Here is a 27,069-nt window from a genome sequence, read left to right as displayed (position 1 = left end):
CAGGGCAGGATCTATGCATTATCAGTTCTCTGCACTTCCCTTTGGCTTATCCACTGCTCCCAGAGTATTCACAAAATGCCTGGCTCAAACCATTGCATACTGCAGACAGAGAAAAATTCAAATTTACCCGTACTTGGACGACTGCCTGATTCAGGCAGTCAGGAAATGCTGTTGCAGCACCTGACATTTGTAAAAAACCTTCTAACCTCCCTGGGGTACATGATCAATGAAAAGAAATCAAAACTAGTTTCCAGTCAAAAGATTGTATTCCTGAGAGGAAGCTTCGATACAGCATCCTAGATAGCACTCCTCACTCCAGAAAAACAAGCTTATCTGACAGACTACTTTACTCAAATGGCCACCAGAACCCAGCTATCCACAAGGACAATCCTGCAGGCCCTGGGGTTCATGGCCTCATCCATCCTACTTATTCCATATGCCAGACTGCATATGAGGAAACTTCAATGGTACTTAAATGTCTTTGGTGCCAACATTCCCAGGACCTGGAAATCATCATTCCTATCATAGCCTGTCTAAGGACAGAGTTTCTTTGGTGGGCAGCAGCATGCGACCACAACAAGGGACTGCCCTTTACGCAACCTCATGCCACCCAGACCCTAACCAAAGATGCAGCAGACTATGCCTGGGGGGCATACATGGATGGCAAGTGCATTCAGGGCCACTGGAGCCCAAGTCAAATTCATCTGCACATCAGCCAAAAGTAGATGCTAGCTGTGCAGCATGCTCTAACAGCTTTCAGATCCCTACTCTTACCAGGATACCTGCTATAAAAACAGACAACACCACAGTTATGTGGTACATCAACAAGCAGGGGGGAAATCCACTCTTACCCACTCTGCAGGCTAGCCATGACCCTGTGGAACACAGCCTTGGCCATGCAGGTTCATCTGCAAGCTCAATTCCTGCCAGGCAAACAAAACTCACTGGCAGATGACTGAAGCAGAAATCTTCTAGATCCATATGAGTGGCAATTAGAGCCCATTACCTTCAACCTTCTGATTCAGAAATGGGGGACCCCAGAGGTGGATCTCTTTGCCTCCCCCTGCAATCACCAGCTCAGCAAATTCTGCACCAGGACACCTCACAGCAGGGTCTGGAAAGTGGATGCCCTATCCTTCCAGTGGGCAAATCTCTCCATCTGTGCCTTTCCCCCTCTGCCCCTTCTCTCAAGAGTATTGCCCAAGATAAGACAGGACAAACCAAGGACAATTCTAATTACCCCGGACTGGCCATGCCAGCACTGGTACCCACTCCTGCGCAGCCTGTCACCGGTGCCACCCTGGCATCTACCCCAGAACCCAACCCTGCTCTCTCAGCAGGTGGGACAGATTTTGCATCCTCAACTGCAAACCCTAAATCTTGCAGCCTGGCTTATTTCTTGAACTCTCCCCCCCCCCCCCGGTAACCAGCCTAAGCAAGCAGGTGCTTGACGTCATTCTTGAAGCCAGAAGACCCAGTACAAGGAAATCCTATGCTGATAAGTGGAAAATGTATTGCTCCTGGATTCAGTCTAAAGGAGAGGTCACAACAGTGCCCTCCCTGCCTCTAATCCTGGATTACCTGGAAGATCTACTCCACAGAGGCCTATCCTTTTCCTCCATTAAGATCCATGCCTCTGCCATCTTGGCTCATTACAACTCAGAGCTACCCCTATTCTTTCATCCTCTCATCAAGCAGTTCCTGAGGGGGGCAAACAACTTAAGGCCACCAAGGAGAGCACCCACCCCTGCTTCGGACCTTAACTTTGTGCTGGAACAGCTCACACTGCCCCCTTTTGAGCCTGCAGTGTCAGCAGACTTAAAATTCCTCTTTTGGAAAACAGCATTGCTCCTGGCCATCACTTCAGCAAGAAGAGTGTCTGAGCTACAAGTGCTTATGGCCATGGAACCCTTCATTATTTTTCATGCCGACACGGTTTCCGTCAGGACTAACCCTTCCTTTATGCCCAAAGTGGTGTTCAGCGCGGCTCTCAACCAATCTATCTATTTGCCAACCTTCTTCCCTAATCCTCAAAATAAAGGGGAAAGGATCTGCAGTCCTTGGACGTGCACAGACAGCTCAGATTCTACCTGGATAGGACTAAGCCCTTCAGGAAATCTGACCAGTTATTACTTAGTTTTGCACCAGGGCCAGAGGGCAAGGCCATTTCAAAACAGACAATTTACAAATGGATAGCACACTGTATCCATTTCTGCTACAAACACTATGGGAAACCAACCCCTCAGGGGGTCAGAACACATTCCACTAAGGCAACGTCTCCCTCTACAGCATTTCTCAGGGGAAATAGAATAGAGACACCCTGGAGGCTGCTACCTGGAGCTCTGTACACACATTCACCAAGCATTACCACCTGCCTATATTTTCCATATCCAGGGCAGGTTTTGCAACTGCAGTCCTGCAGGGCATACTAATCAGCCCAAACACTTCTTAACTGACTTCACCCTTTCTACAGCTTTGGGAATCAACCCAAGTGTGATGACTGCAACAGTGAAACACGAAGAACATAGTACAGTTGTGTACTTATTATAAATGTAGATGTTTGAGTGTAGTCCTGGTTTCCCTCCCTCCAACCCCCTTCTCTCTCTCTCTCTCTTTCTCTTTCCTCTCTGTGTATAATACTCACCCCTTGCAGGGGTATTGGTATTGATATTTACTTTTTACTGGTGGAGGTTTTTCCACTATAGCTTAGCTTCCTGTTTGGGGGCTCCTGAAATTTGGGGCAAGAAAAACTGATGTAATGGTGTCAGCTGCCTGTGTTTATACCCCTGACAACCTGACGTCAGACCTGGAGCGACAGCAACCGGCGCAGAAATACTTAGTCTCTGGTATTCAGGCCGACTGAGGGCTTCCTGCATGCTGATAACCCAAGTGTGATGACTGCAACAGTGAATACACTTGAACATCTACACTTATGGTAAGTGTACACAACTATATTTTAAATATACATATTAATTACAAATTTAAACATTCAAATTCAGAATAATGATTTAAGTTCTGGGAAATAGTAACAGTTATTGGTATACTGTAGATATTGAGTCTGCTTAAATAAGCAGGTTTTCAATTGGAACTTGAAAGTCTGAACAGGACATCATTTCATTAAACTACAAACAAATGAGACTACATAATGTGTCCCTTATGAATTTGAGCAGTGGATAAATGCGGTCTTATTTTAATACTCACATTTCAACTCAACATAGTCATTTTGAGTCAGCTGATGATCATTTCTGGGTAACCCAACATTTATGTTGAAGTAACAAAACAAAAATGGCAAGCCTCTTGTCTGAAGCAGAAAAGTTTATTTATTTTTCAGTTGTTTATTATTCTGTAATACGGAGGTGTAATTTCCAGTTCAAAATATTTTTCTTAATTAAAATTACCATTATATCTTTCACGTGTATAACTTCTGAGAAGCTGTTAAATATTTTTTCTTTTGAAGTTAAAATGGTCTCTGAGTTTAGCAACCAGGAATTCTATCACTGCAAAGCCAGTTCGGTGGAACAATAGAAGCTGAGAATCCATAAGCTTGATTTGTTCTTCACTGGGAGTGTAATAGCCAATAAGCCTGAAAAGATACAGTTTCTCCATATCACAGTGAAAGAAGCCTTGGTGATAGTTAATTCAAGTGGAGCTGAACTAGACAAAATAACAACAATAATAGAGTAAATCAGAAATAATGTGAGCCTATGTATTCAACTTTTATTCTTTACAAGAAACTATGGCTCAAGAGAAACTATATATACTTATTTTTAAACACCTTTATTGAATTATCACATAAGACATAGGCAGACATACATGTATATAAAAAACAATATTAACATGTTATTAGCTTCAAGCATTATACATCACAGAACATTACATAAATTGCTCAATTCCTGCCTTCTCTTAAATTTCATTCCTCCTACAAAACATTATTTTGCATTTATTGTTTCCACAATTTCCATTTTTTTTCTATGTAATTTGCTCCTACCCTTTTCTAAACATTTTACTTCCTGTTCTTTTATCTCTATTACAATGTTCAGTACTTCAAATACTGTTGGTTTATATTTTGATTTCCATTTTCTAGTAATTGCTTTTGGCAGCCACCAGAATTAAACTTAGCAAGGGGTTACTGTGTCTAGACAATTCAGATCCTGTATTCCAGCTCAAGAAAATTAATTTCTTTAGTTACACCCATTTGCTCACTCAATATTTCTGAAAGAGTACCCTGTAGGGAATTTTTGAAGTCTGTCACCTCATTATACTCCCAAAACATATGTTCCCAGTTACCTGTTTCTTCACCATCATGCCTCCAACATTTGCCACCCACCTGAGGAAAACATTTATTGGAGTCTGCTTGGGGTATAAAAATACCTGTGGAAACACTTCCAAGAAAAAATCCTAAATCGTCTAGACTTTGTGACATACTTGCGAGCCATACATATGTCCTTCCATGTTTCCTTGTGAATTACTTATCCAGTCTCTCTTACTAATCATTTCTAACCTCCTGAGATTGATTTCTGTATTTGTTGTGCAATGTTTTATATGCCCTACTAATTATCCCTTTTATAACAGCAGCTTCTGTTCTAGATTCAACTAAAACTCTGCCAGAGCAGGTATTTCACTTAGGATTCCCCTATCCCCTTCTCTTTGCCTGTACTCTGACGTCAATCCCTGATAGGGAAGACAGTCTCTAGCCTGCAGTCCAGTTGTCTTCTTGGCCTCTTCCAATACTATTACCTTTCCCTGTCTAGTTATTTACTATCAACCTTGGTTCCTTTGCAAGTTTTCTACAGTAAATCCTAGCCTTCTACTGTATATATATATATATATATATATATATATATATATATATATATCTACATGTATATATATATATATATATATATATATATATATCTACATGTATATATATATATATATATATATATATATATATATATATATATATTGTTATGTTAATGAGGAAAAAGACAAAGACAAAGTCTGCAAGCCTGATGAATCACATAATTCATTGGTACGATTATACAGTTTGTGATGTACAAAATGATCAGATTAAAACAGAATTTAAGTGAAATATACCCAACCTTTTCTAAAACTGTGGAAGTGTGCAGAGTAAGTGAAATTACCAATACAGTATTAAAGGAATTAATTGGAGAAATGGAATTTTGTAAATTAAAATGCAAGTCAAATAAAGTAAAAATGAAGCCTATAGTGAAAATGACCAGCGGCAGTAAAGAAGATGATGGAGAGGAAAGAGAGAAAAAGAAATAGATAAATTGAGGCAATTAAAGACCGAGAGAAGCCTGGGATACAGAAAGTACGGCACAGTTGAGATTTAAAACCCATTGTATTAAATTTGGCTGTAAGCACAATAGGGGAAGGAGTACTTAACATTAAATCATATCTGTAGACACTGTGGTAGAAAGAAACACTTTGCATGGAATTGTCAGACAGCTGAATGAATTTAGATGTTACTGAGTCAAACATGAAAGAAAAATATGTGTAAGAGCGATTAAAATGGAAATACTGCAGTTGATGTGATAATAGAAAACAAAGAAGCAGTGCAACACATTAGGTAATTAGACTTTCAGAAAGTATTAAATTTAAATTTGGCACAGGTACAGACTGTATTTTTTTTTCATAATATACTTTTAAAGCACTGGTTTGAAAGATATTGAAAGAAAAGGAGTGTGCTCATTACTGACTTACTGTATTTGGGTTACCAAGTAAAGACAGTGGTTCAGTATTGACATCAATATAAATGTATAAATATATAAAATCATTTTAAAATAGTAACATTGGCTCAGGAGAGCAGGAGGGAGAATCCCCAGTGCCACCTTACTCATGAGTGCTAACCCTAGCCTTAGCCTTGCCCCTAACCACAATCCTACACATTTTGCTATAAAACCCATTTCCCTAACAGTATCAGTCTTGTTGCGTCTTTCGGCTTTTCCCGGTTAGGGGTCACCACAGCGGAACTCCTGTCCGCTAATGATTGGTAGTTGATTTTTACGTGCCGAGTTACTAGCCCTGACGCACAACCTTCAATGAAGGTACGCCCATTCATACATGACTCCAAGCAGAAGACGCTCTAGCTGAGAATCGAACCGGACAACGTCTTACTGTGAGGTGACAACGCTACCGCAGCACCACCACCGCAGGCCTAACAGTATCAGTCTGCAAAACAAAAAGGCAGAACACACACAATTTCAAATGTGCCCAACGCTTAATCTATCTCCTTACATAACTATTACTCTAACCTTCACTGTGAACACTCACACATAAATTTCCTGCACACTGCTAATTACCTACTCTACATAAAACTTTAATTGAACCATATTGGAGTCTTACAAATGTGCATTCAATAATTGGTACAGTCTATATTTTTTGCATTCATACAAACCTTTCAATATTTTGAGCATTCTGTGTTTTGAATTATAGCACAAACACACACACAGAGTGACATAGGTACAGAGAGAAAAGAAAGAAGGATGAAATTTTAAGTACAACTGATCTGTTAAAGAAGTCAACTGGACACACAAGCTGATTTAAGTTTACTTTTCTCTGCACTTTGTTTATTTAAGATTAGATATTTGTTTCATTGAATATTGTGGTCTCTATCTTGCTGCAGTTAGTTGCCAGATGTGTGAAAAAAGTGTAGCCATCTGGGTTCAAGGAGGTTGTTACTCTGCTTTTGAAATTCTGTGTTAACTCTTAGCTTGGGGGGAGGGGTACTGTTTGCATTATAATCAGTGTTGGTCACATTTCTGTGAATCATTTCTGCTCATCATCTGAGCTGTTGGCTGATGTGATTTACCTGCAAAAATCAACTGGACACACAAGCTGATTTTAGTATACTTTTCTCTGCACGTTGCTTATTTAAGATTGGATATTTGTTTCATTTAATATTGTCGTCTCTGTCTTGCTGCAGTTAGTTGCCAGGGGTGTGAAAAAAGTGTAGCCATCTGGGATCATAGGGGGTTGTTACTCTGCTTTTGAAATTCTGTGTTAACTCTTAGCCTGGGGGTTTCTGTTTGCATTATAATCAGTGTTTGTCACATTTCTGTGAATCTTTTCTGCTCGTCATCTGAGCTGTTGGCTGCTGTAATTTACCTGCGAAAATCAACTGGACACACAAGCTGATTTAAGTATACTTTTCTCTGCACTTTGCTTATTTAAGATTAGATATTTGTTTCACTGAATATTGTGGTCTCTGTCTTGCTGCAGTTAGTTGCCAGAGGTGTGAAAAAAGTGTAGCCATCTGGGTTCATAGGTGGTTGTTACTCTTCTTTTGAAATTCTGTGTTAACTCTTAGCTTGGGGGTTTCTGTTTGCATTATAATCAGTTTTGGTCACATTTCTGTGAATCATTTCTGCTCATTATCTGAGCTGTTGGCTGCTGTGATTTACCTGTGAAAATCAACTGGACACACAAGCTTATTTAAGTATACTTTTCTCTGCACTTTGCTTATTTAAGGTTAGATATTTGTTTGATTTAATATTGTCATCTCTGTTTTGCTGCAGTTAGCACCCCCTTCCTGTTCCTGTTGTGGTGTTAATCTTGTTGGCTTTGGAATTGCCCACCCCTGCTGTAAATTTGTTTTTGGACACCCCTCCTGGGCCCATTTCATTTGCCCACTCAACTGAACACAGTGAGATCATATTTTGATTTGAGACACTCCTACCAGCCCCATCTGCTCTGCTGTTTACAGAGACAGCACTTGGAAAGGATATTCTCTATAGTATCTTAATCTGCTCTGTTCCCTCCCTCTCCACTAAAAAAATATTTCTACTTTCTTCAGCTGCTCTTACTTAGCTGTCTTCTATCTTATTACCGTAGTTTGCTGTTCTGTGTACTCTTAAGTGTTCAAATGCTCTTATTCTGCACTTATTGCCTCCATTTTGATTTTTTCATAACTTACTGCTCTCTGCACTTGTTTTTTGTTGTTTTTAATTTATCTGCATTGATTTGAACTGTATTTGCCTTAATATTGCTACACACTCAAGTGTGTTGCTTGTACTGCATTTAAAGTGTTTTTGCTACTGTTTTAACTGCTTTTCCACCAAAAAAAAAAGTTCTAAGCTTGTTTCCCACTTTCCTGTAACTAGCCTAGTCCAGATACAGACGTGCTGTATCCAGGACTGTTTTGTGAGTTTCTGAGCTCCCCAGAACTTTCTGTGTTGGAGGCAAGTCTTCTAGTTTATCAGTGGGAGTGGTAAGAACTAGCTAGTCTGTCTACCACAAGATGAATGGTTTCTGGCCCAGAAATTGTAGTTTATTGGCTGTTTGGGCAGTTTTTTCATCCCTTTCAACTTTCTGGTTTAAAAGCCCGTGTTTGCATGGGTTTGCACTTGTTTAAACTCCTCAGATCCAGTTTTGGCATCCTGCAGACTACAAGAGTAACAGGAAGGAGAAAGAGATACTCTAAGTGCCTCCATTTTGATTTTTTTCATAATTTACTGCTCTCTGCACTTGTTTTTTTTTTGTCGTTTTTAATTTTTCTGCATTTATTTAAACTGTACTTGCCTTAATTTTGCTACACACTCAAGTGTGCTAGCTTGTACTGCATTTAAAGTGGTTTTGCTACTGTTTTAACTGCTTTTTGGCAAAAAAAAACAAAAGTTGTAAGCTTGCTTCCCACCTTTCCTTTAACTAGTCTAGTCGCAATACAGACTTGCTGTATCCAGGATGGTTTTGTAAGTTTTTGAGCCCTCGCCACAGACCTTTCTGTGTTGGGGGCAAGCCCTCTAGCTTATCAGTGGGAGTGGTAAGCACTAGGTAGCCTATCAACCACAAGAGGAGTGGTTTCTGGCCCAGAAATTGTAGTTTTTTGTCCGTTTGGGCAGTTTTTCCGTCTCTTTCAAGTTTCTGGTTTAAAAGCCCATGTTTACATGGGTTTGCACTTGTTTAAGCTCCGTGGATCCAGTTTTGGCATCCTGCAGACTAGGACTGTTTTTTAAGTTTCTGAGCCCCCCCCCCCCAAACCTTTCTGTGTTGGAAGGAAGCCTTCTAGCTTATCAGTGGGAGTTGTAAGCACTAGGTAGGCTGTCTACCATAAGAGGAGTGGTTTCTGGCCTAGAAGTTGTAGTTTATTGGCCCTTTGGGCAGTTCTTCCATCTCTTTCAACTTTCTGATTTAAAAGCCCGTGTTTACATGGGTTTGTGCTTGTTTAAGCTCCACAGGTCCAGTTTTGGCAACCAACATACTACAAGAGCAACAGGAAGGAGAAAAGAGATAATCTTAAGTGCCTCCATTTTGATTTTTTCATAATTTACTGTTCTCTGCAATTGTTTTTTGTCATTCTTTAAATTTATCTGCGTTTATTTAAACTGTATTTGCCTTAATATTGCTACACACTCAAGTGTGCTAGCTTGTACTGCATTTAAAAGTGTTTTTGCTACTGTTATAACTGCTTTTCTGCAAAAAAAAAAAGTTCTAAGCTTGTTTCCTGCCTTTCCTATAAGTAGTCTAGTCCAGATACAGATTTGCTGTATCCAGGACTGTTTTGTAAGTTTCTGAGCCCTAGAGACCTTTCTGTGTTGGAGGGAAGCCTTCTAGCTTATCGGTGGGAGTGGTAAGCACTAGGTAGCCTATCTACCACAAGAGGAGTGGTTTCTGTTCCAGAAATTGTAGTTTACTGGCCGTTTGGGCATTTTTTTTCATTCCTTTCAACTTTCTGGTTTAAAAGCCTGTGTTTGCGGTGCTCAGCTGAGGTAAACTATTACCGGTGCCAGAAGGTCTGCTCTTCAATTTTCCCCTTAGAAGGTGCTTGTTCTTTTACTTCTTGCACTTCAATTACCGTAATCAGCTAGGACTTTAACAGGCTTTTGTAGCATTTATTGTAGCACACTTAGGTGCTGTCAGCACTAGCTGTTCCTACTCAGTAACAGCACCAGTACTTATTAGTTATGACCACCCCTCCTGGTATGATTGTAGGGCAATTTTCTGTACTTTCTCCTGCTAACCTGGTGCACATGGGCATTGTGAGACAGTGTGGTAACTGTCTAATGTACACAGACAACCCTTTCCTCTTACCTCCCAACACTCATACCTGTGAGAGATGCACGTATATCACCAAACTGGAAGCAGTGCACGCTTCAACCAAGACCGGACTAGCTGGTCAAGAGGAGAAGGTCAACACCTGCAAGTCACTACATAGAACACACAGCCCTCCAAAACACCAACCATCACAACCCACACAAAGAAACACAAACCATACACCCACCTTCGTGGAGGCTCTCAATAAAAATTTACCCAAACAACAGAGACCTACACGACAGAAACGCACTCGACCTCCGCAACACAACACCAACCCCAAAACACATAGCTCACCACCACAGTGTGACCCTTAACGCAAGCCCTTAAGGCACAACACTTTGCCCAATGCACTAATCATAGGAGACTCAATTGTAAGGCACACTGATGTCCCACTCACTAGGTTGAACAAGGAGAAGGTGACAGTCAGTTGTCTATCAGTTGTCAGGATCCGCCACATAACACATACACTCAGGTCACTCCACAACAAGTACAAATATGACTCGGTCATTGTCCATGTGGATGTGAATGACCTGAGATGTACTTCCCTGGACTACATGAAAAGAGATGTGATGGAAATCTCGGATTATGTGGCCCAGGCAGGTATGACCCTAGCCCTGAGCAGTATTCTACCATCACCCAGAATGATACCACAGTACGAGCAAAAAATGATTGACTTCAATAATTGGCTAAGTTTCTGGTGTCATTCTAAGGGGACCCAGTAACTGTCTGCCTGGGACGATATGATCGACAGACCTCGATGCTTTGCCAGAGACGGTCTGCATCTGTCACCCCTGGGTTTCCGGGTACTGGCTAAGGCTCTTGCCACCCCTGTAGTGCCTTTTTTTAGGCAGTGTTCCAAAGACCAAAATTCCACTGTAAGAGCTACAAACAAATGCAATCTGAGGGTCATGCTGCTCAGTGCTACAAGTCTAAATCTCAAGATGCACTCGCTTGAAGCTCTCCTTAAAATTCAGAATGTCGACATTTGCGCTGTAACAGAGACCTGGTTTAAAGAGGCAGAAAGCAACCCAGTTCTCCTAGGCTACAACTAATTCCATATCTTTTGGCCCTAGAATACATTCAGAAGTTCCAAAGGTGGTGGTGTCTCCATATTCTTAAAGGATACGCACACCTCTAAACTGGTAGCCCAGCATAATGCATCTGAGATACTTCAGGTACAACTAACACTGGGTAAGATGGCGATACAAGTCATAGCCTGCTACAGAACCCCAAACATGTCCCCAGACTCTCACTCAAACTTCCTAAGCACCCTGAAATCGATCAAGGTCCAACCCAATACTCTCTTACTGGGTGACTTCAACTACCCTTCCATCAGCTGGGAAAACTATATTTGCACTTGTTTCCCACCTTTCCTGTAACTAGTCTAGTCCAGATACAGGTTTGCTGTATCCAGGACTGTTTCTAAGCTCCTGTGCCCCCCAAGTCTTTCTGTATTGGGGGGAAGCCTGTTAGCTTATCAGTGGGAGTGGTAAGCACCAGGTAACCTATCTACTACATAAGGAGTGGTTCCTGGCCCAGAAATTGTAGTTATTGGGCGTTTGGGCAATTTTTCCATCTCTCTCAACTTTCTGATTTAAAAGCCTGCATTTGCACTTGTTTCTTTCCTGTAACTAGTCTAGTCCAGATACAGATTCTTAGTTTTAGCACTTGAATTTGCTTATTCGTGCTCAGCACTTGTTCAGAACTTGTTGTAAGCACTAAATAACCTACAAATTACTACAGCACTCAACCTTCCTCGTTACCTAGAGGAAAACAGTTTTTGTACTTACTTTCCTCACTTATCTAGAGGAAAATAGTTTTTTATTCAGGCATGCCCAAGGGTCTGCTCCCAGTGTTCTCTCCTGTCTATCTGATGAATCTGGGCATCTTGGGGCAATGTAGCAATTGCCTCATGTACACAGACAACCCTCTCCTCCTAACACCCAACACTACAACCTGTGAGAGATGCACTTATCTAGTCAAACTGGAGGTAAAGCTGTCTCCAACCAAGAGTGAACGTGACAGTTAAGAGGAGAAGGTAAACACTTGCACCACACCACACTCATCACATAGTCCCCCTAAATCTACACCACCAAAATCAACATATAGAAACATAAAACATTTGCGGAGGCTCTCAATAATAATCTGCTCAAGCAACAGAGACCTCCAAAACAGAAACGCAAGCAACCACCACCCCCCAACACAACCCAAATGACACATAGCCACAGACTCAGTGTGCCACTCAGCCACAGCCCATAAGGCAAAACAACGTACCCAACACAATAGTCATAGGTGACTCTATAGTCAGGCACACTGATGTCCCACTCACCAGGCTAAACAAGGAGAAGGTTACTGTCAGCCACCTGTCGGGTGCCAAGATCTGCCACATAACCCATGCACTCAGGTCACTCCACAACAAGTACAAATATGACTCTGTTATTGTCCATGTTGGTGTGAACGACCTGAGACGTACCTCCCTGGACTACATGAAAAGAGACATAGAAGAGCTCTCCGATCTTGTAGCCCAGGCAGGTATGATCCCAGCCCTGAGTAGCATCCTGCCATCGCCCAGAATGGTACCACAGTACAAGGACAAAATGATTGACTTCAATAATTGGCTAAGCTTCTGGTGTCATTCTAAGAGGATCCAGTATCTGTCTGCCTGGGATGACATGGTTGACAGACCACGATGCTTTGCCAGAGATGGCCTGCACCTGTCGCCCCTGGAATTCTTGATACTGGCCAAGGCTCTTGTCACCTTTATAGTGCCTTTTTTAGGCAAGGTTCAAATGACAAATTCACCACTGTAACAGGAACAGGCAAGCAAAAACTGAAGGTAATGCTGCTCATTGCTAGAATTCTAAATCTCAAAATACACTCACTCGAGGCACTCCTTAAAATGGAGAACATTAATATCTTTGCAGTGACTGAGACCTGGTTCAAGGCTCCAGAGAGCACCCCTGCACTACCAGGCTATAACTCATACCACACTTTTCAGCCATGTAACCTGGACCAAAACACCAAAGGCAGAGGTGTGTCCATATTCATTAAGGATATCCACACCTCCAGGCTAGTTACTAACTCTGGGCAAAACTGCAATCCAAATTGTAGCTTGCTACAGATCCCCCACCAAGCCCCAGGATTCCCACTCCTCTTTTCTTGATATACTGGAAAATATTAGGGTTCAACGAAACACCCTAATAATGGGCGATTTCAACTACCCCACCATTAACTGGGTAAACTACTCATGTACAAACTCCTTCACACAACGCTTTCTGGAATTCAAACTCCAGTACCCTGGATCAATTTATCCACACCCCCACCAGGGGCAACAATATCCTAGACCTAGTCATTACCAACATGAGTGACCGGTGTTCCACACCTGAAGTCAACTCCTCGTTGGTCCGATCGGACCATAAGCTAATCACCCTAGATATCCACATCCCACCCCCCCCCCCCATTAAGGAAACCATGGTAAAAAATTTCTCCAAAGCCAACTTCATGCTTCTTAAGACAGAAGTGGCGAACTTCATGACATCCATGCAGATGGACAATACAGTTACAACTGCTGAATCCTACACAAATGCACTCTATAAGCACTTACACGAGTGCATGGATCATGCTATCCCAAACAGAACCAAGATGCTATCCTCCAAAGAAAGGAAGTCAATCTGGTGGTCCCCTGGCATAAACAAACTATACAACAGAAGGAAGAAACTGTTGTAAAAGAGAGTAAAATCCCATGAGTGGAGGAGCTCTCTGATCAGTCTCAGTAAGAAGCTGAGATCCCTTATAAGATCCTCCAAAGCTAGCTATGAAAACAAAATTGCCACTGATTCTAAGGACAACCACAAAGCATTCTATAGCTATGTCAAGAATCTCAATGGCAACACCCAGATCTGCTCTGAGTTACAGCACAACGGCACGAAAATTACAAAACCAACTGATATTGCCAACATCCTGGCAGATAGGTTCAATGCTAGCTTTACCCCCCACTCACCCCATAAAGGGCCCATATCTATACAGGAAGAATGCAGAGTCCCTGTAATCACAACTATGCAGGTAAAAGCTGCACTCTCTAAAACCAAAAACACAGCATCCATGGGACTGGATAACATCCCAGGGTGCGTTTCACACAAAATTCAGAACGAACTGGCTCCCCACCTAAGCACCACCTTCAGTCATAGCCTCACATCAGGCTTTATGCCCACTGAATGGCGCACAGCAACAGTTATACCACTCCACAAAGGGGTAGCCACCACTGATCCCGGGAACTATTGCCCTATTAGCCTGACAAGCCTGATCTACAAGGCCATGGAATGTATCATCATGAAACTCATAAGCAAAGACATTGGTAACCTCCAAACTCTGGACTCCACCCACTTCGGGTTTGTGAAAGGCAGATTATGCCTCCTGAACCTGATCGACTTCTTTGAGGCAGTCACCAAAGCTGTAGACGAGGGTAAGGTGGTTCACACAGCCTATCTTGACCTCACCAAGGCTTTTGACACCATCCCCCATTTTGGAATTATAGCTAAATTCACTAAACTAGATATAAATCCCAATGTCAGAAGATGGGTTGCCATCTGGCTCACTGTCAGAACCCATACTATAAACGTTGCAGACTCTAAATCTGACTTCAAACCAGTGACAAGTTGAGTACCACAGGGTACAGTCCTGGGGCATCTCCTGTTTGGTATCTACTTCTCTGAAGTACAGGCTAATACAGAAGGCCTCTGGCTAACGGTGTTTGCAGATGACTGCAAACTAGGAGCCATAGTCGAGTCCCCAAATGATGTGGGCATCCTACAGAAGGGCCTCACTGAGACAGATGCCTGGTGTCAGAGGCATGGCCTCAAGCTCAGTGCCAAAAAGTGCATTGTCATCCCCTTTGGTACAAACTCTGTACCCATGAACTACCACATAGGCAGCAGTCTACTTAACACCAAATGTGTGATAACAGACCTTGGGACCCAGGTAGATAGTAGTCTCTCCTTTGATAATCACATTGCCACAGTAGTCAGGAAGTCCTTCTACATGGCACACCTCATCACAAAAGGGTTCTCATCCAGGAAAAAAGAGGTCATTGTTCCCCTATCTCGACACTCATTAGACCTATTATAGAGTACAACGCTCATTTTGGAATGTACCTCACATGACATCTGCAGCAGCTGGAAAGGCTACAGAAGTACCTCACAAAGAGGATTACTGGCCACAAACAGATGCCCTACACTGACCATCTCAAAAACTCTGGCTTTACTCTGTAGCATATTGCCTACTCCGACGTGTTCTCTGCCTAACATATAAAGCTATGTCAAACCCAGAGCTGTTGGACATGCTACACCTAAAGAGACCTAAACCTTGTCACCACAATAAACAGGACATGCTGGAGGGATAAATTCCTGTCCCAGAGACTTCCCATAATCTGGAACAAGCTACCCATCTATGTCAAGCAAAGTTCCTCATTAGCACTCTTCAAGAAAAATCTTGATGAGTGGATGGGAAATAGGAAATACACCCCAGGGATCACTTATGTGGCTATGCTCAACAGTGGCACAGGAAAATAACTTTCTTGGGTGGCGCAGGCCAGGGAACCTTGTTGGCTAGGCTTACTTAGGTCCTTTGGCCAATAGCCTAGTACCTACCTATGAACCTATAAGTACCAATGTACAGGCCCAACACTTTCTGGAATTTATCAGTTCCAATGCCCTGGGCCAGCTCATTCTGACCCCCACTAGAGGAAGCAACATCCTCGACCTGGTTATCACCAACATGGGAGACCATTGATCCACACCTATAGTCAATTCCTCCGTGGTTAAATCTGACCATAAACTAATCACCATGGAAATCTCCATCTCATCTATGGGTTCCTATCAGCATTTCAAATGTTGTAAAAGACAAATTTAATTTCATCGAACTGAAATGTTCAAAATCTCAAAAGAGCGAACTGACAGAACATCGATTTCTTTCCAAGGAAAGAAATCGGTGGGCCATCATCGGAGTTTGCTATTTCCTCCACTGCGGTGCGGTCTCAGAGTTGGTACATTTAAGTAGGGGGTGTGGGGGACACAGCCTCCCACGTTTGGGAGTGTGGGGACGAAGCCCCCCACTTCTGTCAGTGTTTAAAGTATTAAAAATTTTTTTTTTTTTTTTTGCACGGAATACCGATTTCTTTCCCTGGGAAAGAAATCGATGTTCAGTCAGTTCGCTCTTTTGAGATTTCGAACATTTCAGTTCGATGAAATTGCATTCGGCATTTTCAGCATTCGATATGTTGATATAGATCCTCGCCTACACCCCCCCACTAAGGTGACTACTCTGAAAAACTTCTCTAAAGCCGACTTTGGGCTCCTAAAAACAGAGGTGGCTAACTTCTCGGCACCCATGCCAATGGAGAATAGCTGCATGACTGCCGAATCATACACCAATGCACCGTACTGGCATGTACAGAAATGCATGGACCTTGCCATACCAAATAGAACTAAGACGCTCTCCTCCAAAAAAAAGGAAGCCAATCTGGTGGTCCTCAGCCATCAATAAACTGTACAACAGAAGGAAGAAACTGTTGCAGAAAAAAATGAAGTCACAAGACTGGAAAATCTCTCTTGTCAGTCTCAACAAGAACCTGAGATCCCTTATCAAATCCTCTAAATCTAGATGTGAAACAGAATTGTGACTGACACCAAAAACAACCACAAAGCCTTCTATAGCTATATCAAAAACCTCAAAGGCAATACCCAGATTTGCTCTGAGTTATTTCACAATGGCACCTTCTATACTGAGCCAACAGATACAGCCAACATACTGGCCGACAGATTCGGTGCCAGCTTTATTCTCCCCCCCCCCCCCAAGGTCCCTATCACAATACCAGAAGAAAGCCTGGTACCCACCATTTTTGCAGCATAGATAAAAGCTACATTGTCCAAAGCCAAGAATACAGCATCCATGGGACCTGATAATATCCCTGGCTGCATCCAATGTGAGCTACAAAATGAACTGGCACCATATCTGTGTCCTGTTCAATCACAGCCTTAGCTCAGGCTATGTCCCTAACGAATGGCACACTGCTACAGTCATCCCACTCCATAAAGGGGAGCAACTACAGACCCTGGGAACTATCGTCCTATTAGCCTGATGAGTCTGGTATGCAAATCTATGGAGCGCATCATCATCATGGACCTGCTTAACAAAGATATAGGCAATCTTCAAACTCTTGACCCCCACACAGTTTGGCTTTGTCCAGGGGAGATCCTGCCTGCTGAACCTGGTTGACTTCTTCAAGGCAGTAACCAAGGCTGTGGATGAGGGTAAGGCAGTGCATACAACCTGGCCAAGGCCTTTGATACCATTCCCACTCAGGTATCATTGATAAACTCACCAAACTAGACATCAATCCTTACATCACTAGGTGGGTTGCAAATTGGCTCACAGACACCACCCACAGAGTGAAAGTTGCAGATTCCAAGTCAGACTGTCGATCAGTCACGAGTGGAGTCCCACAGGGCTCGGTCCTGGGCCCTCTCCTGTTTGGCATCTACTTCTTAGAAGTCCAGGCCAACACAGAAGGACTCTGGTTGACCAAGTTCGCTGATGACTGCAAGGTAGGAATCATTATCAACTCCCCAAGTGATGCAGACATCCTACAAAAGGGCCTCTCTGACACCAATGACTTGCGTCAAAACTATGGCCTGAAGCTTAATTCCAAGAAATACGTTATCATCCCTTTTGGAAAAAACTCAGTTCCTATGAATTAGCACATTGATGGGAGCCTACTGAACACTGAAGGGACCATAAGAGATCTAGCCACCCAGGTCGACAGCCACCTCACCTTCGACCACCTCATTGCCACTGTGATCAGAAAGTCCTTCTACATGGCACATCTTATAACCAAAGGTTTTGCATCCAGGAAGAAAGAGGTCATCATCCCTCTCTACTCATCCCTCATTAGACCAATCATCGAATATAATGCCCCATTTGGCATGTACCTGACCAAACACCTGCAACAGTTGGAGAGGCCACAAAAGTACCTCACAAAGTTGGGAGGGGTGGCCTAATGGTTAAGGTGTTTGCCTTACAAACACAAGGTGCAGGGTTTGAGTCTCACAAAGGATAATGGTCTAGGCTCACAAGGGCAGTTAGCCTAGTACTAACCTGTGAACCTATGAACAAAAAGGATCCTAGGCCTTAAACACATGTCCTACATGGACAGACTCAAGAAACTTCAGCTGTTCTCAGTCTCTTATCATCTACTTAGAGGTGATCTCTGCTTGACTTACAAAGCCATGTCCGACCCAGCCCTACTAGAAATGCTACACCTAATTCACTGCACCACATGCTCCAGAGATCACAACCTCATTACCACAATTAACAGAACATGTTGGAGGGACAGGTTCATCTCCCAAATATTGCCCATAGTGTGGAATAAGCTTCCCATTCATGTCAGGCAGAGCACCTCACTGGCCATCTTCAAGAGTAATCTTGACGAGTGGATAGGTAACAGAAAGTTCACTCCAGGGATCATTCCAGTTGCCCTACTGGATATAGGCACTGTGAAATAACATCAGGTGGCATGGTGCCTGGGCAATTTTTGGAGGGCTAGGCTTGTAAAGGCTCTAGGGCCATTAGCGTAGTACATAGCTATGAACCTATGAACTCATAGTTTAGGTAAAGTCTTAATTGTACTACTGTATGTGGAAATGGTGCAGAGTTGATTCCCACAGGTAATGCAGTGACTTTTTTTGTGTATGTATTTTCTTTTGTTTACTTTTGCAGGCAGATGTGGTTCTATATATGGTGAAATTTGTCTAATTTAAGTGCTTACTTCGTGGATGTCACTGCGTGGATCTTGAATTCTATTTTGTACTGTCTTAGTACAAAAAGGAGCTCACTGCTTGGATTCTGAATTTTTTGTACTATATTATTTGCTGTCTTATTTTTATAAAAGTCAGTTACTAGACAATTTTAAGTTTTGACTAGCTGTGAAACATAACTGCCCTCTGTTTCATCTGGCAGATCCAACATTTCTGTTCTTTTTCCATTTCTAATATTACATAGATAACACTGTTCTTTAATTCTGTCACTGTGTAACAGGATTCCCTTCAGGATATGGCTTGGAGATTAGCTGATGGTGTAATTCAGTGTTCATTCAGAAGAAACATTAGCATTCCTGGTGATAACCACAGATTCAGTCTGAATGGCAGTTATTACATATTCTTAGCTGATGGACTTGCTACAAATGGTAAGGTGCATTCAGTGGGTTTGATGGCTATAATTGCTTGATCTTTCTTGGCTGTTTCTTCTAGTATTATCATTATTCATCAAAGACTTGCCTCATAAGTCATGAAAAGCCTTAGACAGACAGGGACAAAGGCCAAGCATTACAAAAGCATCTCAAGTACTGATGGTGCTTACTTTTAAAAAGAGGCTTACAGTGAAAAAATATTAAAGGGGAATACAGCTGTTTTGGTATGTAGCATTTCACATTACTCTGTATTCCTAAACCCTTCTGCTAGCTCATGGGTACACAGTTTTGGGAGGAAGACACAGTAAATCACTGATACTAAATGAATATTTCTATGAAAGGGACATTTAACAAGTCCAGCTTACCCATAAAACCACAGCTTTTACACATTCCACATCAGTTGCCTTTGTAAATGATAACCATGCTGCTAAAGCATTGCCTGCAGCTGAAATGCTGCTGGCAGACGGACTTTTCTCTTCTGCTTCCACTAGTGCAAAGCACCTAAAATGGATCAGTTTGTCTTTCAGACACTGACACAGAAGTACATTATCATTTCTACATATTCTTGTCGTCATCAATAGAGATTTCAGTTAAAAAATTGTAAAAGACTGACATTTTGCATACATTTGTTTATTTTGTCTCCCCTCTCATGCTGTCAGTTCAGCAGCTGATAAAAATAAAGTTGTTCATCTGTGAATAAATCAGCTGTTTAGCAAAGATAAAGTAATGTAATGTGTAGGGCTGGGATCAGAGTAGAATGCTGTTTACCATATAAATATCAGCAATTCATTTGAGCTTTTGTTTATTGTTATTGTGGACTTTGGCTGAAATATAGACAGAAAAGTTTCAGTTTTTGAAAGAAAATTTAGAAGCTTTCATTCTTTTAGTGCTATTAAGACAAAAATATGAATTGTTTCTTGGTGTTATAAAAACTTTTAATTATTTTAGCGTGCTCAAAGCCTGCATGAAATAGGGCATTTACTTATTCTGTTACTATATGGCTGGTAGATTTAAGGCTATAAGTTGTTAGGAACTTCACCCTTTAGTTTTGAACCTGAATCTCTCACTCTCCATTTGCACACTGTGCTGTTCTTAACATGCCTGTTAATCAGATACTGCTTGTAGGTTATCCCTGAAGAGAAGTAGTTATGCCTAGTGTGTTTGTGTAGCTGATAAATACAAATATAATAAAAGGGTTTATGCAAGTAGAGACATTGGTTTATTCATTCTGACAGCAAGAGCAGGCAGCTATTTGCATTTTCTGTGAAAGTTAGCCATCAGAGATGTGCAATTCTTGCAGGGAGCATGTTTGATTTGGGTGGGTGTGATAGCATACTTGCTTCATTATTTTTCTTACAAAGTACACAGAACAATTGATACTTAAACAATTAAAAAATAAGCTAAGAAGTATGGTATTATGTGCTTAAGCTGTGCAAAGACACAGAGAAATACAAGGCTGTACGCTGATTCTGTGTAATGTTTGTACTTTAGTCTCACTGAGTATAATAGTCAAGAAACTAGTTTGCCTTAGATAGTTTGATGGTGACGCTGTTAATGAGGCACTAGTGAATTAGCAGTAACCATTTGAAAAGGCGGAGTTACATATACAAAGTCTGTGACTGCTGTTCCCTGGACTATTCATTTTTCTCTAATGTATAGTGATCCCAGATTTGGTGTATATATGTTTTGGGGGTACAGGGCAGCTTGCCCCCTACAAAACAAGGTTTGACATTCACCTTTCTCCTGTGTTTTCAGTCTTTTACAGTCTTTTGTTTTTGCCATTTGAGGTTTGCTGTCAGTTGCTTCGTCATTTCAATAGGGAGCCGAATTAGCAAGCTTTGCATTCCATACTCATTGCTTCTATTCCTTCTCAGCTATATGTGTGAGCAGGCCTGCACACCTCAGAGGGAATCCTATATAAATCCAATGGCGGCAGTGCATACCCTTCATACCAAGAATTTAATTATTGCTTTGCATGACTTGAAACCATAATTACTGTACAGTCATTGTTATTTATTTACCTGCTCTGTCTTTTTAACTGATAGCACCAGTCAGTATTTTGTCCCATGGCTGGAGTGACCATTTCTTCATTATAAATTTATATGTGCTCTTCTTTTTAGTAAGTCCCCTTCCTACCCAGGCCTCACTTTGGCCAGATGTGTTTTATATATACCTTTTTATTTAGTTAAACAGTTATTTTGTCCAGTACAGATTTTGCTGCACAAATTGTTGGTGGTTAAATTGACTGAAATGTGTTATATTTGAGTTATGGATCATTGGCTATAGCATACTTCTTGGTTATTTCCCTTTATTTTAGGTTTGTGTGACCATAGAGTTAGTATATATAAGTTAGGGAGTCTGGATAGACCCTACCTTTCCCAACTTACTCTTGTCTGCTAACCCTAACGCTGCTCCTGCCCAAATCCTAATCCTACACATTACCCTATGAAACATCCTATCCCTAACAGTACCATTAGGCAAGCCACTTGGATACACTACCTGGACACTATCACACATGCACAACACTTAATCTATCCCCTTACCTTGCTTTTACCTTGCCCTTATTCTAAACCTAACTTGGAAATACTTGCACTCACTTCCCACTTACCGCAATAGTATACATTAAGTTTTCCTGCACACCATTAAATTTATCCCTTTACCTTACCCTTACTCAAACCCTAACCTACAAAACATTTGCACTTACCTCCACCACTTACCTTAATAACCAATATTTGACTTTCCTGCTTTATATATGCAATAATGTAACTTATTTGCCAACCTCATCAAAATCCATGAGCTGTCATTTGCACAGGACTGACTGTGTACGGTGGATAGGAATGTAGGCAAAAAATGGAGTTGTCCATACTCACTGGGCAGGAAAACTTTTTGTGCTTCCTTCTAATTGTGAAATATGATTAAAAGAAATACGGATTTTTCAGAATATTGATGGACGGTAGGACTTTACAACTTTGAAACAAGATCGAAATAGGCTAGAATCAGTTTCCATGCAAAAGAGAATATTATCATAGTCTTTTATTGACGCATTAATGTCAAAGTACTTCAGCAGTATAAAGCATGTGACAGTGCAGGAAGATGTGGCCAGTATTATCAACTTGTTAATGAGATTTTCTTCACAACTTCAAATAAATTTTGGAAGAGCTTGAAAACATCATGTTAAAAGGCCTCCTTTAAAGGAAACCACCATAGAGGTATAGGGGGTCCTCAGAATTAGGAGTTTAGGGGTCCTTTCTTTGGGAAGCCAACCCAGTTCCACTGAGGGCTTCCCAACTGCACCACATAGAAGGCAGTCAGGGATTGTCTGTGTCCTCACTTAGAATCATGATTGACCATCGTGCAATGCAAACTGGTGAAGTCAGCAAGCAAAGGAGAGTAATATTGCTGAAATTGAATTCATCCTCAAGTCTTGGTGAGTACCTTCATGAGGTGGACCCTGTTTTTCACAAAATCTTACCAAGACGACACTGATATATAGACAGTATTTATATAGCATATATCATTGACAGAAGTAGGTCAAAAATTTAAAAAGATAGCTGGGTGCACAACACCCAGGATAAAAAAGTGCCCAATCCTGGTAGGTGCATTGGTGCTAGGACAGGAAAAAATGACAGTGTAGAATCCTCAAAATACAGAAACATTCCTACAATGGGGCCAGGCCAGACCAAGGGAGAGGATGCCCCCCCCCCCCGTTGTAGAAGGAAGTAGCAGTCCACAAAAATCACAAAATCTGAAAGGCCAAAGAAGAGCCATAAAGATGATAGAGTGCACTACTGAGGATGAGAAAGAAATTATATATTGTTACTATTATGCAAAAAGCCCAGAATTTCCAGACACAAAATATACAAGAAGATTAAGAGATAAATTACAGGAAAGAAAATTACTTCCACAAGAATAACTGTCAGAACCTTCAAATAAAAATTTGTGGTCATTAATACAAGAGATTTGTGAAAAACAGTACATAGAACAAGAAACTTTGATCTGTTTGAAAGAAAGAAGCATCTAAGGAAGTGCAAAAATATAAACAACAAAACCTAGATATTTTTGAAAAGTATAAAGAAGAAATATGGACATGAGAAAGAGAGATTTGATATGGTACAATGTTTATGCAAAGGAGAAAGCCAAATTAATCAATGAAAAGGCAGCCCCAAAGATATTCGAAGAGAAGTACAGGCAAAGGCATCCAGACATGGAACATTTCACAATAAGAAAATAATATCACAAAGAGGGAATGTAGAAAGGAAGGTTAGTAAACTAGAAGTTAAAAAAATGGAAGTTGAAGTTATGGAGTGCCTGCGAAGTGAAGGATTTGGTATAGAAGGTCTAACTACATCACAGCATGATGGAACAAGTCCCCAAAGTAAGGAGAAACAGGAAGATCAGGAAATATCTGAAGAAGAAATATGAATATGGAAAAGAAAAGATATTTAATATCTTGTAATATCTCAGCAAAGGAGAAAGCAAAACGAATTAATACAAAAAGAGCATCACCAAGGATATTTGAAGAGAAATACAGGCAAAGCACTCCGGACATGAAAAACTTTACAATACAAAAAATAAGAAGACAAAGAGGAAAAGTAGGAAAGGAGATTAGTAATAGCAAAGTTAAAGAAATAGAAATTGAGGTTATGGAGTACCTCTGAAGTAAAGTTTTCAGTGTAGAAAATTAATTCAGGAAGCACCACAGAAGGTGCCATATGAATATATTTTGGAGCCTTCCACAGGAAACCAGTATAAACGTTCATATACATATATATACACACATACATATATATAGGACTAATGTTTTTCATCGAATACCACTTATTCGAAAAAGAGCAGCAGACTACTCAGTTACGTGAAAGTGCACTTATTCGAAAGTGTGTATATATATATATATATATATATATATATATATATATACATAAACACACACACACACACACACATACATATGTATATATATATATATATATATATATATATATATATATATATATATATATATATATATATATATATACATACATATATATGTGTATCTTCTTCTTCTTTCGGCTTTTTCCCGGTTAGGGGTCACCACAGCAGATCATCAGTCTACTCATGATTGCCAGTGGAGTTTTACAGTGTCAAGTTTCCAGCCCGGTGCCCAACCTTCCACAGAAAGGACACAAACACTCACACCTAGGGCCGATTTAGAGTGTCCAATCCAGCTACTGCATGTCTTTGGGATGTGGGAGGAAACCGGATCACCCGGAGGAAATCCACACGACCACAGGGAGGACATGCAGACTCTGCACAGAAGGCACCGCATCCGAGAATTGAACTGGAGAACCTCTTGCTGTGAGGCGGCAATGCTAACCGCTGCACCACTGCTGGGTCTACTGCTTTTGGTCGAATTACATTTGGTCAAAAATGATTTCAGGCAGCCCACTTCACTGAAAGCTCATTTGATTGAAAGCTCATTTGGTCGAATTCCATTTGGTTGAAAATGGAATATAGCCCCTGCCCCACTGCAGTGTGACCCTGGAGTAAGAATATAAAGTTAGGGGGTGTGGGGGCGTAGCCCCCCACATTTTGCAACTAGGTTTTGCTGACATATGTTTCAATGTATTTTTAATGGATACACAAGTATATAATAGTGAATACATTGCAATTATGTGGGGTGGCTGTGCCCCCCACCCCCCTCAACTTCATATTCTCACCCCAGGGTCGCACTGCAGTGGCGCAGTGGCTATATACCATTTTTGACCAAATGGAATTTGACCAAATGGGTTTTCAGTGAAATTCATTTTTGGTGAAGTGGGCTGCCTGAAATCAGTTTCGACCAAATGTAATTCAACCAAAAGCAGTAGACCCATATAAATATATATATAAATATATATGTATATATTTTTATGTATATTTCTTTAATTGTTTTATTGAGGTCACATGTTCTGAATACTTTTGTATTTAAGTAGAGTTGTGTTTTTTTCTAGTCATTTTGGCTGAAGAAGCCTTTAAGGGAGAAAGTATCTGTACTAGCATTGTGTAATAAACTTCTTTGTTTTTTTTGACATTTTGGTGCTGGTAATTACTATTTTTTTTTACTTTGGACTGTGTTTTGTAATTCCGGCTTTACCTAAGTTGGTTGAACCCCATTTGTTTATTTTTCACTGAGTTAATAATAGCTCCCAGCTTGCAGTCATCTGCAAACTTGGTCAGCCACAGTCCCTCTGTTTTGGCCTGGACTTCTGTGAAGTAGATGCCAAACAGGCATGGACCCAGGACTGATCCCTTTGGGACTCCACTCATGACTGGTCGGCAGCCTGACTTGGAGTCCGCTACTTTCACACTGTGTGTTCTGTTTGTGAGCCAGTTTACAACCCAGCTAGTGATATAGGGGTTGATGCCTAATTTGGTGAGTTTATCAATAATTCCCAAGTGAGGAATGTTATCAAAGGACTTGGCCAGATTGAGGTAGGCTGTATGCTCTGCCTTACCTTCATCCAAAGCCATGGTGACTGACTCAAAGAAGTTAACCAGGTTGAGCAGGCATGATCTCCCTTTCACAAAGTCAAATTGCATGGGGTCTAGAGTTTGGAGATTTTTTATATCTTTGTTAATCAGGTCCATGATGCTGCGCTCCATAGCTTTACATATCATACTCATCAGGCTAATGGGGCAATAAATACCAGGGTCTGTAGTCGCTCTCCCTTTATGGAGAGGGATGACAGTAGCAGTGCGCCATTTGGTAGAGACAAAGCCTGAGGTGAGGCTGTGATTGAACAGGGCACACATATGTGGTGCCAGTTCACTTTGTAGTTCATGTAGAATACAGCCAGGGATATTATCGGGTCCCATGGAAGCTGTAGTCTTCGCATTTGACAATGCAGATTTAACCTGTGCTACAGTAATGCTGGGTGCCTGGCATTCTTCCAGTATTGTGATTGGTCCTTTATGGGGGGAGAAAGGGGAAAAGTTGGCACTGAATCTGTTGGCCAATATGTTGGCAATATCTGTTGACTCAGTATAGGAGGTACCATTGTGCAGTAACTCAGAGCAAATCTGGGTATTGCTGTGAAGGTTCTTGACATACTATACAAGGCTTTGTGATTGTTTTCAGTGTATGCTGCAATTCTGCCTTCATAGCTGGCTTTGGAGGATTTGATGAGGGATCTCAACTTTTTGTCGGGGCTAATAAGGGAGTTTTTCCAGTCTTGGGACTTCACCTTTTTCTGCAACAGTTTCTTCCTTATGTTGTAGAGTTTATTAATGGAAGGCAACCACCAGATTGGCTTCCTTTATTTGGAGGAGAGCGTCTTGGTTCTGTTAGGTATGGCTAGCTTCATGCATTTATATACATGTTTGTACACTGAATTGGTGTATGGTTGGCAGTCATGCAGCTATTTTCCATTGGCATGGGTGCTGTGAAGTTAGCTACATCTGTTTCTAGGAGCCCAAAGTTAGGTTTGGAGAAGTTTTTCATAAGTTCATAGGTTCATACTAGGCTATCTGCCCTAGGGCATTTATAAGCCTAGCCAGAGTGTGTTTGGCTTTCGCCACCCATTTTAAATGAATTTTGCTATGCCCTTTTTCGAGGTTAGTATACTGTGCCTCTGTCTAACAGTGACACAGAAGTGATACCCGGGGTAAACCTACTATCTCCCATCCACTCATCAAGATTCCTCTTGAAGAGAGTCAATGAGGGACTCTGCCTAACCTGGACTGGAATTTTATTCCAGAGTGAAGGGAGCCTCTGGGTTATGAATCTGTCCTTCCAGCATGTCCTATTTATTTCAGTGCTGAGGTTCAAG

The 27,069-nt window shown here is 41.3% G+C and overlaps 1 protein-coding gene across 2 annotated transcripts in view; it reads left to right on the top strand.

Moving 5' to 3' along the window:
- LOC122813347 (putative ferric-chelate reductase 1) overlaps positions 1-27,069 on the top strand; it is an 817,655-nt gene that overhangs the window by 347,510 nt on the left and 443,076 nt on the right. For both annotated transcript variants that reach the window (XM_044085613.1, XM_044085612.1), the window contains exon 8: positions 19,129-19,276. In XM_044085613.1, coding sequence (XP_043941548.1) covers positions 19,129-19,276 — 148 coding nt within the window. The remainder of the gene's footprint in view (positions 1-19,128; positions 19,277-27,069) is intronic.

The sequence above is a fragment of the Protopterus annectens genome, chromosome 10.part0 (genome assembly GCF_019279795.1).
Source record: "Protopterus annectens isolate FY-2018-M chromosome 10.part0, PAN1.0, whole genome shotgun sequence".
Taxonomy (NCBI): domain Eukaryota; kingdom Metazoa; phylum Chordata; order Ceratodontiformes; family Protopteridae; genus Protopterus; species Protopterus annectens.
The sequence above is the reverse complement of the archived record's forward strand: the minus strand, read 5'-3'. Positions and strand labels throughout refer to the sequence as shown.